A 14,841-nucleotide genomic window follows, 5' to 3' on the forward strand; every position below is an offset into this window, starting at 1 on the left:
CTGCTTTTATGGGAGCTCACTTATGGTAGATTGACAATTTAACCATTAACCAGACTCCAAAAAGCTATTGCCACTTATCTTAAAGGGATCTTATCATTAAAACTCATTTTTTTTGTCCCCAACACGTAAGAAAGCCTTAAGAAAGGCTATTCTTCTCCTACCTTTAGATGTCTTCTCCACGCCGCCATTCCGTAGAAATCCTGGTTTTCGTCGGTATGCAAATGAGTTCTCTAGCAGCACTGAGGGCGGTCCCCAGCGCTCAAACAGCACTGGGGGCGTCCCCAATGCTGCAAGAGAACTCTCCAGCGCTGCCTCCATCTTCTTCTGGAACGGCAACTTCACGAGTCTTCTTCCGGCGCTGGCGGTCTAGCTTCTAGGCCTCAGGCAGCCGACTGCGCATGCCCGCCGGCCACAAGAAAATGTCCGCTTACAATACTGAGTAAGCAGACATTTTCTTGTGGCCGGCGGGCATGCGCAGTCACTCAGCTTTGCCCTAGGCCTAGAAGTTTAAAGCCACCGCTGGAAGAAGACACGCAGAGAGGCCGTTCCTGAAGAAGATGGAGGCGGCGCTGGAGAGTTCTCTCGCAGCATTGGGGACACCCCCAGTGCTGCAAGAGAACTCACTTGCATACAGACGAAAACCGGATTATATACTGAACGGCGGTGCGCGGAGAAGGTAGGAGAAGAATAGCCTTTCTTAAAGCTATACCTACGTGTTAGGGACAAAAAATTGAGTTTTAATGATAGGATCCCTTTTAATTTATCGCTTTGCATTGTAATAGGTTTGTTATACAAACTTAAAACTCAGATCAATAGATGCACTTTTTGACACATAAATTAAAGGGTCGCTTTCTTAATTATATTGTTTGACACATTGAGAGATGCCATAGATACTTACAAAGACTTCAATACTAACAGGTACAGTACTGTTTAAAGGAGGTACCCCCGAATCTCTCGCCATAATTTGCAATGTTATAACGCCATTGGCAATTTGTTCATAATCCAAAGGTCGAGTTACAGTGATCACTGAAAAAAAAACAAAAAACAGCAAACATGTCAGATACTAATAATTATAACAATAAAAAAGAAAAAAAAAAAAAACATTGTAAAAGGGGTTTTCCAGGACTAAAAAAACTTGATGACCTATCCTTGGGATAGTAACAAGCCTGATATTTAGGAGAAAACAGTAGCAAAGCCAATGTAACGCCTCCTCTGAGGGGATCTGCTGGAGGGCAGGGAGTATTACAGAAATGGTTATAGTGGTGACCTCTCCACCAGCTTGAACATGCAGTGCCCCGAACCAAATTTTCACCAGCCTTGTGAACAAGGTGTTAATTAGACTCCTCCAGCAGGGGTCAATTCGGGACCCTAACTGTAATTTCACTTTTATGAATGACTGTAAAATGTCAAAAACAAACTGCACCTAGAAGATTTAGGCCCTGTTCACACGGGGCAAAAGGGGGAGGATTTTGGCGCTGAATCCACATAATAATCCGCTCCCTCACAATAGCGGTCTATGTAGAGGCAGCACGCTGCGGTCTAGGCCCATTCATTTGGGCCTAATCCGGAGCGGGAAGCCGCAACTGTCGGAAGCCGCGACAGTTGCGGCAGGCGTATTTTGGTCCTATTCTGATGCGGCTTCCTGCGTCAAAATCAGGAACAAATTATGCCCCTCTTGCTCTGGGTGAACTAGGCCTTAGAGCTAGTTCACACAGGGCAAAATGGTCAGGATTCTGAGGCGGAATCCGTGTCAAAATCCTGCTCAAAAGACCGCCTCCCATTGAAATCAAGAAGCATGCTGCCCTTTCTTCAGGCGGATTCCACGGCTGATTCAGCTGTGGCATCTGCCTCGCGACAGCACGTTCTGGACTAGGCTCATTCATTTGGGCCGAATCCGGAGCGGAAAGTTACAATGGGATGCCAATGTACAAAAGCGTGCAGCACTTATGGAGTACACAGTATTAATTGTCTGACATTATCACCTTACTAGACAACAAGGCCCTATAAAGAATGACTAAGCTAAGCTTGGCATATGGTAAGCAGTCAGTACATGACCTAGTTACAGGTTTAGCACTTGTATATGTCTAGACCCTATAACGGCAATGTTAAACTATAGGAGACTAGGTATGCAAGCACAATCTGTTAATTTCAAAGTTTAGAGGCTTCAATTTACACACAGGCGCCCATTCACACTGATATTTGCTAACTCTCAGAATGGCAGTACAAGATAAATAAACTAACACTTGTCACAAACCCCATCACTGGCCTGGAGGGATTTTTAGAAAAAAAGTTCAGGAGAAAGGGGAAAAAATGTCATCTTAGTAGAAGTTCCTCAGTCTTTGGGGCCATTCACAGAGAGCAAAATGGCGCGGATACCACGCGTACTATGGCGCTTTCCCATGTGGCATCCGTGCGGGATCGGCGGCAGAGTCCACGTGGAAAAAAGGCTCCCCATAGAACGCTAAATAATACAAGCCGTATCCGCACCATTTTGCTCCATGTGAATGGCCCCTTAATAGGATTAACCAGCTGCAATGTCCTCCTTCATGTGATATGATAATGATATAAACAGTGATTGTAAAGCTTTGCTGTGGAAGTTCTCCACACAGATAGAATAACTTCTCTTAGTGCTCGGCTCGCTGTTATATTAGCTCTGGTCAGGGCAGGTCAGTCTTTTCACCCCTGACGGGAAATCTCTGTGGCTTAATAGCAAGTGTCTCAAAAACAAAATGGAGGCGGCTCTATCTCTGGGGTTACCTGAGGTAAAATGGTGGCTGCTTTCTCACTGTACCTCAGATAATACTATTAGAGCCTCACTTGCTCTTGTTCCTCTCTCTCCGTCAAGTGAAATGGAGGAGTCTTTTCTCTTTCCCCTCAGATATGAAGAAATAATCTCTCCAAGATCACATAGGGAATTCTTCCTTCATTATCCTCCTCCTCACAGCTCTGCCATTACAGTCTCCTCTTCCTTCTCCCTCCTTATAGGCCCCACCCACCTCCTTCCTCTCCCTCATGGGGCTGATCTGCAGAACACTCCAATTCAAATGAATGAGCTTACCTGTAATACCGAGTACACCTTCTATACAAATGTACAGTGCTATGCTTGGTAAATAATGAAGAGGCCATAGCACTCACCCCAGCACTCTATAGAATCTATACCCATCTTTAGCTGCACACAAAGAGGTCTATGGAGAGGAGGACAAACATGTCAACTTACTTGGCTTTCCTGGGACTCTCCAGTTTTTAAGCCCCCTCACTAAATCAATGGTTACTTTCACGTGGCTTATTCGTATTCACTGCACTGTGACATCGCCTTGTGTAGTGAATACTAATGGGGGAAGTTGCATTGGAGAAACCATATTTATTTAGAATTTTATACTGCTTACGCTGGGTTCACACTAGTGCCCAGAGTCTGTTCTGAGCTTTCCGTCTTCTGCATGCAGAAGATAGAACGCTGTCAGACCGGGTCCGGCCGTGTGTGCCGGTGAGCGTTTTATGCTCTCTGCTACGAAACCGTTTTTTCTAAACCGGACACAGAGTACTGCATGTCCGACTCTGTGTCTGATTTAAAAAAAAAAAAAAAAAAAAACGGTTTCGCAGCGGAGAGCATAAAATGATCACTGGTGCTCACGGCCGGACATCTTTCAAATCCATTCAAATGAATAGGTTTGAAAGAGTCCTGCAGGTTTCCCTCTCCTGCTCAGTTTTGTGCAGGAAACGGAAACCTGTATGAACGAAGACCGGACGCAGATGTGAACGAGCACTTTTTTTTTTTTTTTTTAATAAGGTGTGTTCCTGGGTTTTTAACCTTTTAATCACACATAGTCAGTGATGTAAGTACCACCGTAGCAGCTGCTACATGGTCCGCAACCTTCTTGGATCTGCTGCCATGCTCCCCTGTCTTCGAGTAGTGACGTCACAGACGTCAAGTGGTCAAGCTGCCATCGCAAAGTCTTTGACGTGATTGAAGAAGGCGATTACCACTGGTTTTTATTTTTGTCACCTCCCCTGGGCATCTGATTATTATACTCTGGGGTCTGAAAAGTCCCAGGAGTAGAATAATTGTTTACGTGTAGTGTACCCCACTATATTTTCACTACCACCATTTGGGCCACAATGGGACATAATACTGTGGGGAGGGACCACTATGGGACATAATACTGTGGGGAGGGACCACTATGGGACATAATACTGTGTGGAGGGACCACTATGGGGCATTATACTGTGGGGAGGAACCACTATGGGTCATAATACTGTGTAAAGGGACCACTATGGGGGATAATACTGTGTGCAGGGGCCACTAAGGGACATAATACTGTGTAAAGGGACCACTATGGGATATAATACTGTGGGGAGGGACCACTCTGGAACATTATATTGTGTGCAGGGGTCGCTATGGTACATTAAATGAAGACTTATGCCACTGCGCTTACTTTTATCCAGGGTTTTTTTTTCTTTCCCTGCATGATGTATTGATACATACCAATACATTTCTATTCTAGTGTACTGTATACCAAAAAACTATTTTTAAGCATACAGTGTACTGACATATAGAAATTGAGAATATATAGAGAATATAAAATATAGAGAATGACTACCTTGCATCTTTTTGATAGGGAAATAAATTAAAATCCAATAAGCCCATTTTCATAATACATTTTATTAAATGTCAGTAAAAGACATATTTGGTACCACGAAAACTATGAGGGCTCTTTCAGGTTGACATCCATCTCTGTACAGTGGTAAAGTCTTAGCTTGAAAGTTGGCGTCAGAAGAGCACTGTCTTATACTAGATTTCCACAACCAAGTTTCACGCGTAGGAATTACCAGCGTGAACATTATCCTGGGAGGGGGACTCCTATCATAATAGTTATGGGACAGTAGGAGAGAGGAACAGTTTGTCATTGGGAGGCAGGGACTGCTAGCAGTATAAATAACTATTACGCTAGGAATCCCTCTTCTGGCATGATGTTCAGACCGGTAGATCCGAGCATACACGGACAGCATTTCACATGTGAAACTGTCATGTGAATCTAGCCTCACTCACAATGTAGCAAAGTGTAGCAGCTGCAATTATTTGTGGATTTTTCCCAGTAGCCTCCTCTTCCCTAGATTTCCATGAAAAAAGTAGCTCAATCTGATAAATGGGAAAGTAAGTACCATATATACTCGAGTATAAGCCGACCCGACTATAAGCTGACCCACCTAATTTTACAACAAAAAAACTGAAAAAACTTATTGACTCGAGTATAAGCCGAGGGGGGGGGGGGTAATGCAGCAGCTACTGGAAAATTTCAAAAATTAAAATGGTCGGAGCTTTTGGGTGCAGTAGTTGCTGGGTGTTGGGGAGGGGGTGTTTTGGTTGTCTGTCTGCCCCTTCCCTGAGCTTGAGGACTGGGTTTTTTTCCCCCCACTTGGAATTCAGCCTGGCTGTATATAGGGTATCTGCAGTGCTGCGATTAACCCCTTCCCGATGGAAGAGGAGCACTGTAGTTCCCCTATATTCAGTAGACCGGGCACTTTCAGACACAGGGATACCTAATGTGTATGTGTTTCACAGTAATTTTCTACTTTTAATATGCATTCTAGGGAAAGGAGTGATTTAGAACTTTTATTTACTTAATTTTTTTATTATATTTTTTTTTTAAGTTTTTTTGTTTGTTTTTTACTATTTTATGGGAGATTTTATACATTACTATTGCAGCTGTTCATTTTTTTCTTGTTGCAGATTTTGTTGTGTTTTTTTTTTTTTTGAGCCAAAGCCACGAATGGTTACAAAAGGAATGGGAAATATATATATATATAAAGTACTTAAACTTCTCCCCTCTGCTCAATCCACTCTTGGCTTTGGCTCAAAAAACCCACAACAAAATCTGCAACAAAAAAAAGCTGCGTTTCTGCAACGTGGGGCCTCAGCCCCATATGATATCAGCACTATAAGTGACTGCACAAGGCTTTGTGACAGATTTTCGAACTTGCATCAGCACTTGTACAATTCCGTTTTATCGAAGTGGGAGGGTGCTGTTTCAGTTTCACTCTTATTTTTTTTCTAGCAAATACATGTGTTACTAAAATAATTTAAAAGACAATATTGTGTCTAAGCCACTGCATAAATGAATATGATGGCGTTCCAGTATAAAAAAAACCTGTTCAAGAAAATAACAAGCAGAGTAAATGATTAAGCAACAAATTTACAAACTTTTTTGCACAGAGACTTAGAATATAGCGCATGCATTTCTGCTCACCTCCATAACCTTCAGAAATAGTGATTTCAAAAAAGTTTCGGAAAGCGGAGGCCTCAATAATACTGTACGTAATCTGGTTATTGGGTGGAGAATCCTCATCGGTTGCCTAAATATAAATGCATAGAAATGGGAAGAATCAGTAATTTTATCATGTTTATGGATACACAATTATAAACTGTGGCTGAATTATATTTCTCATAGTTGTGTAGTACAGAGATATATATAGTCAACTGTATCTCTGTATACCTCCACTGTCATACTGAAGGTTTACAGTTTTGTGCATGAGAAGCTTTTTGCTGAGAACAAGTTGGGAATCCTAAATTGGATGGCCTTTAAAAAAATGCAGCTAAGTTGAGCCATTAAAACATGTTGAACATGTGTGAACAATGTATTAAAGGGGTATTCCCGACTCGCTTGTTCACCAACTTGCAGGCTGTGTGCTCTGTTCACTTCCTGGTTTTCTCAGTAAATTGGTGGCCAGGGTTTCACTTGTTCTGCTAGCTCTCTTCATATCAGTACATGTTTGCAGTCAGTAATGAGGAATGGTTGTAAATAAATTACCACAGCATCACTGGAAGATGCACAATATGAAGCTGATGTAGCAGAGCTGGATTTGATAGATGATGAGAATCCCAAACTTACATGCTACAGGACCAAGAGTCAGCTTGCAATAAACTCAGTTTTAAGTCTGTATTTAAATACAGAGCTAACAGACTCCCTGTCTCAGCCCTTATCAGCAAAGTTCAATTAGCAGACTAATAACTGGAAGAGTGGGAGATAAACAGCTCAGAAATACAAGCTCGCTCCTGAATACTCAGCCCCCCCTCTCTCCTGAGAGTGAGGAGGGAGCTACATCACTTGTCCTGGGCGGAGAAATAAGATCATCCCCAGGTCCGTGGTTATGGAAATACAGTGTAAACAATGAAGTGAATAATCTCAGATAGTGGCCAAACAAAGCAGTTTTGCTGAAGCAATGTATTTAGGAAAAGTCTTAAATCCACATAAGCTAGCAGTATAGATAGGATCCTTGAGATGGGACAATCCCTTTAAGTGAACTGTCATAGGAAAAGGACATGCTAATGGTCAGGTCTAGCTATTCCAGTTGGATCAACAGTAGAAACAACAGAAACCAATTTGAACATATTCTTAAGTAATTTTAGGAAGGCAGATATCCTTGTGGTGTCCATGGGTTTGCAATATGGAAGTGTTGTGTCTTTTACTGTGCAGTGAACACTTTCTGCACAGGAGAATTTCATAGTGTGGCCTAAGATAGGCCATGAGGCTGCTTTCTTATTCTTTTTTATATCGGTGTAAGAGTTTTCTGTAATCTATTAGGATAATGGCCATCACATTTAAGTATAGATGTGATAAACAAATGCTTTACACAGTATATATAATACGCAATCTATTTATGGACCATTTGCTCATTATTAGAGATGAGCAAGTAGTATTCGAATGAATACCTCCCCACCATAGGTATGCGTGAAAGTGGCCGAACACCAAGGGGTTAAACGCATCGAATATTCGATGCACTTAACCCCTTGGTGTTTGGCCGCTTACACGCATATCTATGGCGGGGAGGTATTCGATCGTATACTACTCGCTCATCTCTACTCATTATATGATGTCATTCTTTGCTTGCACTTAAAAAAGAAAAAAATTATATTAAAAAAAAGTGTTGATATCATTACATAGGGCATGGCAAGGCTAGCATAGTCAACTGCTGCCAAAGGAGAACGGTAAGAAAAAAAAATAATATGAACACCACTACTATAATTTTGACATGTTCCTAAAATTTTACAAAATGTATTGTTGAGTAAAAGGACAAAATGTTTACCTGGATATTAAGTCACTATCCAGGTGCACATTTTAATATACTGAATTAGATATTCACATCCCTGACCCAGCTGGGCTATCCGATTATTTCTATGTCCTTGCAGCTGAATAACCATTTGGCTCTTATAAGAACAGGAGAATCAGGCTGCTGAAAAAAGACAATAACAGGCCACGCTTGGTAGTGGAATTTTACCAATTGGACTTTGTGTGCAGCTGATTAGAAGCAGTATGTTACTTACTATTCTTGCTAATTTAGGGTGATTAATATGCATAAAAGGTTCAATTGAGCTGTTGCAACATGTTGAGAATAATCAGCAAACTTGGCCTTAAAAGTTAACACGGAAAGAAAAAGAAAAAGAAAAAGAAAACAAAAAGTCTGAGCTAAGAAGAAATGGATAAAACTTTTCCTGCATTATCTTTTCCTCACCCTAAGCTTGATCACTGTGATCACAGATGGTTCATTCTCTCTTACTGCTCCAAGGTAGGAATCCTTCTGAAAGATGGGTGCATTGTCATTGACATCCAAAACATTGATGCGCACACGACCTGTTGTCTCTTCACCTCCGCCATCCCGAGCGATCACTGTTAGGGTGTAGCGCTGAGTAGTCTCAAAATCTAGCCGAGCAATAAGGGTAATTATACCAGTTTCTTTATCAAGTGAAAACCTACATGGAAAAAAATATAAAAAGAGCTCAAAGAACAGAACAGTAATATAACATAGCTATATAGACGACATTTATTTATTACACTACATTTTAAATTTTTTTTCCCCTTGTTTATTTTTTGTTCAATAATTGCAATAACCCCCATAAACAGTGAACACACTGGAACAATTCATGGTACCATTCAAACGAATGGCCAACCATTGGGGTTGAGCTGATCTTGAGATTTCAGGATCGTTTTTAAAATCCGATTTCCGATCATTTTCTATCTGAACACGATCCCAATTCTGATCCTAATGCAAGTCAATGGGATTTTTTAATGATCAAAAATCAGATTTTAAAAACAATCCTATTCACTACACAGCGTGGAGTCCAAAAATTGAAGCCTCCACGCTGTGTAGTGATTAAAAAGTCTACCGGCTACTTAGTCCCCCCTGCTGTCCGGTTACCTGCACATAACTGCTGCCGCCTCCCCTACCGATGTGTATGCCACTCCCCGGAGCTCCGGCCTGTTGTTCTCTGTCCGTTTCTCTCCTCTCTCATTCAGACGCCGGCAGAGTGTACACGCCAACGCTTCCCTAGTGAATCTCTCACGTCTCCCCTCCCAATACCCACCTACACTCTCCTAAGCCACAACAAGCCCCGCCTTCTCCCAGCATTAGTAACACTACCGTAGGGAGGTGGGGGCATGCACGGCACTCTACCGGCATGTGAATGACAGAGGAGAAGACATAGAACAACGGCCGGGAGCTATCAGGATAGGAATTCCATTCCTGATCTTTTTTAGGCGGGATCAGAACATTGATTGCCGATCAGGATCCAATCTTTTCCGATCCCGATCGCTCAACCCTACCAACCATGTGACACATGGTTAGCTCAAGTCTGTTACAATAGGAAAATCCTACGGAGCAGCACCCCTTCAAGTTCTAATATGTCATACAGACAGGGATGTCTTCATGGGACAATCACTTTTAGGTTAAGATCTCATATAGTGGGCTGCACCAAAAAACACTGCAGTACTTTTTGCTTCCATTATACCAATAGAGAAACCACCAGTGTTTTCGATGGTATAATTCAAATGCTGTGATCAAAACCGCAACAGTTTTGGAACTCGCAGCCTGTCCACTGCACATATTTTTCCACAGATACAGGATAATAGACAGTAATATATTACAGAAGTAGACACACATATGCTGAGAAGAGAAGATATACTAGGAGTCCATAGCAGCTAAGGAAGAGAAGAAAGAAAGAAGGAAGCCTTCAGGATCATTTAGTTCTCTGTGGAGAGTGATCTTCGCTTGGTCTGATGTAAATTATGTAGCCTGATCGCAGTTGGGAGGAAGGACTTGCGATAGCACTCTAACACTTGGGGTCTCTCTCTCTCTCTCTCTCTAATATATATATATATATATATATATATATATATATATATATATATGTGTATATATAGTGCGCCGATGGCTGGTCAGGTAATGGAGGGGGTGTACATCTCACGCAGTTTACTAAGGTGGGTGAGATGAGAAAACTCCAGAAAGAACATTTCTCAGCAGATAACTATTGTCTGCTGAGGGTTATTTCAGAGTTCCGATTACTGGGCTGGATTTTTAGGAATGGCAGGTAGGTTGGTAGTGGGACCTGTCATTCCACCCCCCTCCAGTCCATACTTTGATCTCTATGACCTCTTTCTTTGGCTCTCCAGCCAAGCTCTGCCCCCAGTCTGCTGATGGAGCTGACTTCTTAAGCCTCCCTTGATGAGCAGACTCTCTACAGCTGAGTCGCTACCGGAACATCCCTAAAGTGTGGACTGGAGGGGGGTGGAATGACAGGTCCCACTACCAACCTACCTGTCATTCCTAAAAATCCAGTCCAATACTGAGCATTTACCAAAATGCTCAGCAGACGAAAGTTGTCTGCTGAGAACAAACATTCCTTCTGGAGTTTTCATATCTCACCCACCTGAGTAGTCTGGGTGAGATGTACACCCCCTCCATTACCTGACCAGCCATCGGCTTACAATATAAATATATATATATGTCACCTATCGAAATGACTGAATGACACTGATGGACTGAAAGATGCAGGATGTAAGGAGGACAAAAAATTAAGTTCTCCACTGTATATCCCACAATTCACAAGTACCAAGGGGCAACACGGTGGCTCAGTGGTTAGTACTGCAGCCTTGCAGCACTGGATTCCTGGAGTTCGAATCCCGCCAGGAACATCATCTGCAAGGAGTTTGTATGTTCTCCCCATGATTGTGTGGATTTCCTCCCATACTACAAAAAACATACTGATAGGAAAAATAAATAAATAAAATAATGTACATTGTGATCCCTTAATGGGGTTCACAATCTACATAAAAAAAAAAAAAAAAAAAAATCACAAGTACCAATTCCATTTAACACTTTATACCATTCACATGATCTTGATTGTTTCTAGGACATATTTAACTCTTACCTGTCTGGATCGTCACTGAATAAGTAGCTTACTTTCCCAAATGTCCCAACATCATTGTCTGTAGCCTACAGAAAAGAAAAAAATGACAATCTTGAAAAAGCTTTTCATTTTAGTTCTTCAGTCCAAAAGATACAAGAACTGTCTTCAAAATGTGATCTCCTATAGCACACCACACTACATGGCATTGTATTAGTTGCCTTAGTTACTCTTTGATAGGTTTTTGTACTTTACATGTCTAGTTACATACAAGCTAGGCTATTTTTACATCTCCATCAGAGTCCCTATTGGAAGACTGTCGCAGTGTCCACCTAAATCATGATGAAAAAGTCTGTATGCACAGTTAAAAAACAAATAATGGACACATGACAAATCTCATTATAGTCAGTGGGGTCTGTTGGTGTTTGTATGTGTCCACTATTTTAGTGGGCTCTATGTTTGTTGTTCTGGTTCTTCAGCAGACCACAACAATGGACACACTGGTGTAGATGTGGAAAACGCATCAGTGGAAGCAAAAACAAAAAAGTTTTGGTATTTTAAAGGGATGGCTTGCTGTATTTTCCCTTTGAGCATCAATAGTTGATGATCAGCACTTAATTTTATTTGTTAAAATATATCTTTATTAAAAATACTGGGATCTGTTTCTTACTGAAACTATTTAATTCTGAGATATAAAAGGTACATTGGTTTAGGAACGAATTGTATTCAAAGTCAATGCAAAAAAACCCCCCATGTATTCCCTAAGGCTAGCATGCGCAGTCGGCTCTGCCCTAGGCCCGACGGCAGAGCCGACTGCACATGCCTAGAAGTTTGAAGCCAGCACCAGAAGAAGACGGAGGGAGAGGCTGTTCCAGAAGAAGATGGAGGTGGCGCTGGAGAGTTCTCTTGCAGCATTGGGGATGCCCCCAGTGCTGTTTGAGCGCTGGGGACCGTCCCCCAGTGCTGCAAGAGAACTCATCTGCATACAGACGAAAACCGGGATTTCTACCAAACGGCGGTGCGGAGAAGACATCTAAAGGTAGGAGAAGAATAGTCTTTCTTAAGACTATTCCTATGTGTTATCGAGAAAAAAAATGTTGTTTTAATGATAGAATCCCTTTAAATTACAATATTTGATTCTACCTATTAAATATACTAATTAAATGATAACTTTAGTCAAATCAGTTATAAACCAAAGATTATTGGACAGCGCAGTCAATGATCTTCCATTGTGTGAGGAATCAATATACAGTACATAAATAAACATTTGGGCATTGACCAAAATGAGTGTGTTCATAGAAATTGTTGAACTCAATAGCAACTCCTTCACATTAATTACAACAATTAACTTCAGGCATGTTTCTTAATCATATGAATTGTAAGCAAAAATAACTAAATTATTTCATTTTGAAAAGAAAAACATATACAAAAACACAAATTAAAACCTCTTAACATTTCTCTTAAGACGGGTCGGGGCCTCCGCTGTGCTAAACAGAGGTGCCCGACCCGATCCCTGTCCAGCACTGGGATGTCAGCCTGTTCCGGTGCTGGGAAAGGCTGGAGGCCTCCGCTTGAGTGTGCAGAGGTTCCACTTTCCCCTAGCGCCGGGACCGGCACTTCCAGGGTCAGGGGAGTCAGCGACGGGCCTGAGTCTAATTAGGCCTCATTTTGGTTTCAGCCCGTCGCTGGTTTGTGTACCTGCGGTATCAGCTCCCCCAGTGACGAGCCTCCTGTCTTCCCTGCCTGTATTTACCTGCCTCCTTACCCTGTCCCCGGATTCTCTGGATGTGTATGACCCGGCTTGCTTGACAGACCTCTCCTCTGTGATCCTGATTTGGTACCTTCCTGACCTCCTGTGTATGACCTTTGGCTTCCACTTAACCTCGCTTTTGGATCCTGTTTTGGCTACTCCGTTTACCTCCTGTATATGACCCGGCTTCCCTGACAACGCCTCTGCCTTCTGCTACCACGTGACCTCCAGTTATCGACTCGGCTTGCCTGACCATGAATTTGTACATTCGGCATGTAATCACAGTTGTGGATCTGGGCCTCGGACTTTTACTAAATCCAACTCCACCATCAGGAGCTCTGGTGAAAAACTCCGGGGCCTGGTTCTGCTCTGGTTGGAAGAGCGTAGCACACCCAGGACTGTTTTTGCCTCATCGCTTGGGGATTCTAGTTACCCAGTTATTTGTTGCATCAGGTTCCTAACAATTTCTTAGCATGAGTAACTATGAAAGTCAATAAAATTCTTCGTTTCTTCAAATGTCATGATTTGTAAATAAGTAATTTATTAAATTTCTACACAGTTTCATGGCGTTGGCTGGCTTATGGTGGTGCCACCTGATGTACTCAGTCCCTGGGTCACTGAGGCTTTCAATTCTCAGTCAATGATATAAAAATTAATTTCAGTTGACTATAACTCATATGTTATTGCATGACCAGAACTGACATAAGCCTGAAATCAATCGCCATTTCACTTACTAAGAATTGAATGCACCAGCGGCCTGGGAACTGGATGCGGCACAACCCTTAGGCTAAGTTCACATTTCTGTTTGTAAAGTCTATTGCTCTCATCTGTCATAGACAGATGCAGAAAGAGCCCCCTCCATTTGCGTTCACTCGATTGTAAAAATTGGTTACTCGATTGGTTACTTTTTGAACGAAAAAGGCTGAATATGGCAGAATAAAGCTTCCAATTATGCTTTTTTCAGACGAGAGCAACAGGATTTAAAAACGGAAATGTGAACTTAGCCTTAAAGAGAAACATTCAATTCATTAGTTATAATTATTGCCTATTACTGTAAAGTTTCTATCACACATTTTGAATTCTTATTTTTGGGGTTTTCTGTTAAAAAATTTCATAAAAAAGTGTGTATTAGTTCGCACTTTTTGGGGAACCTTTGCTGATCTTGACTTTTTAGTGCCCACAGTGTTTTATATAAATCTACATGCCAGAAAAACAGATAAAAAACAGTAAAGAAGCAAGTAAACCAAGACAATGTTCTAAAAAATACAACAAAAAAAAAAAAAGTTTGAAAAATACAGCAGATTTATGAAGCTTTGTCAATCTAGCTCTAGAGGTCAGGACGATGACTAAGCCCCAGTTTCCATCCACTCATATCCTCTTCTCTTTCACTCTTTATGCAAAGTGCTCTCAGTTTCTGAACTCCGATAAGTACTAGGCCAGTGCCTCTGTTCCAACGAAATGTAAATCCAGAGTACCGTATAGTTAACAAAGCATACTGTTCATGTAAGAGCACACTGCTTCCCCAAGGTAAAAAAAACAAAACAGGAAATGAGGGGAGAGCAGACAGGGGACCAAGAGAAACCCTGACATAGAAAAACTATCAGTAAATCTGCCGTTAGTCCCTGCACCTACACAAAAATCAATCATAATTTATGGCAAAAAACTGGCTAAACTTATGATGAATCTAGCAGGGCCACAGAATGCCATTGACCATTTGTGGAAAGTGGTGAGTTTGGTGTAAAAATGCCATTGTCACAAATATTTTGCACAAATATTGTTTAACCCCTTAACGCTAAATCACGTACCTGTACGTCAGGGAATGTGGTTAGTTCCCGCATTCCCACGTACCTGTACCGTGGAGATCGCACGGGCTCAGAAGCAGAGCGTGTGCGATCTCCATGGGAGGCTGGCTGTA

The 14,841-nt window shown here is 41.8% G+C and overlaps 1 protein-coding gene across 1 annotated transcript in view; it reads right to left on the reverse strand.

Annotated features, from left to right (window-relative positions):
• The window catches only part of CDH23 (cadherin related 23), an 832,275-nt gene that overhangs the window by 276,289 nt on the left and 541,145 nt on the right, over positions 1-14,841 (reverse strand). Inside the window, exons 14-17 of the mRNA XM_075257430.1 lie at positions 11,201-11,265; positions 8,509-8,746; positions 6,246-6,351; positions 899-1,026 (exon numbers count right to left, since the gene is read on the reverse strand). Coding sequence (XP_075113531.1) covers positions 899-1,026; positions 6,246-6,351; positions 8,509-8,746; positions 11,201-11,265 — 537 coding nt within the window. The remainder of the gene's footprint in view (positions 1-898; positions 1,027-6,245; positions 6,352-8,508; positions 8,747-11,200; positions 11,266-14,841) is intronic.

Source organism: Leptodactylus fuscus, chromosome 10 (genome assembly GCF_031893055.1).
Source record: "Leptodactylus fuscus isolate aLepFus1 chromosome 10, aLepFus1.hap2, whole genome shotgun sequence".
NCBI classification, from domain to species: domain Eukaryota; kingdom Metazoa; phylum Chordata; class Amphibia; order Anura; family Leptodactylidae; genus Leptodactylus; species Leptodactylus fuscus.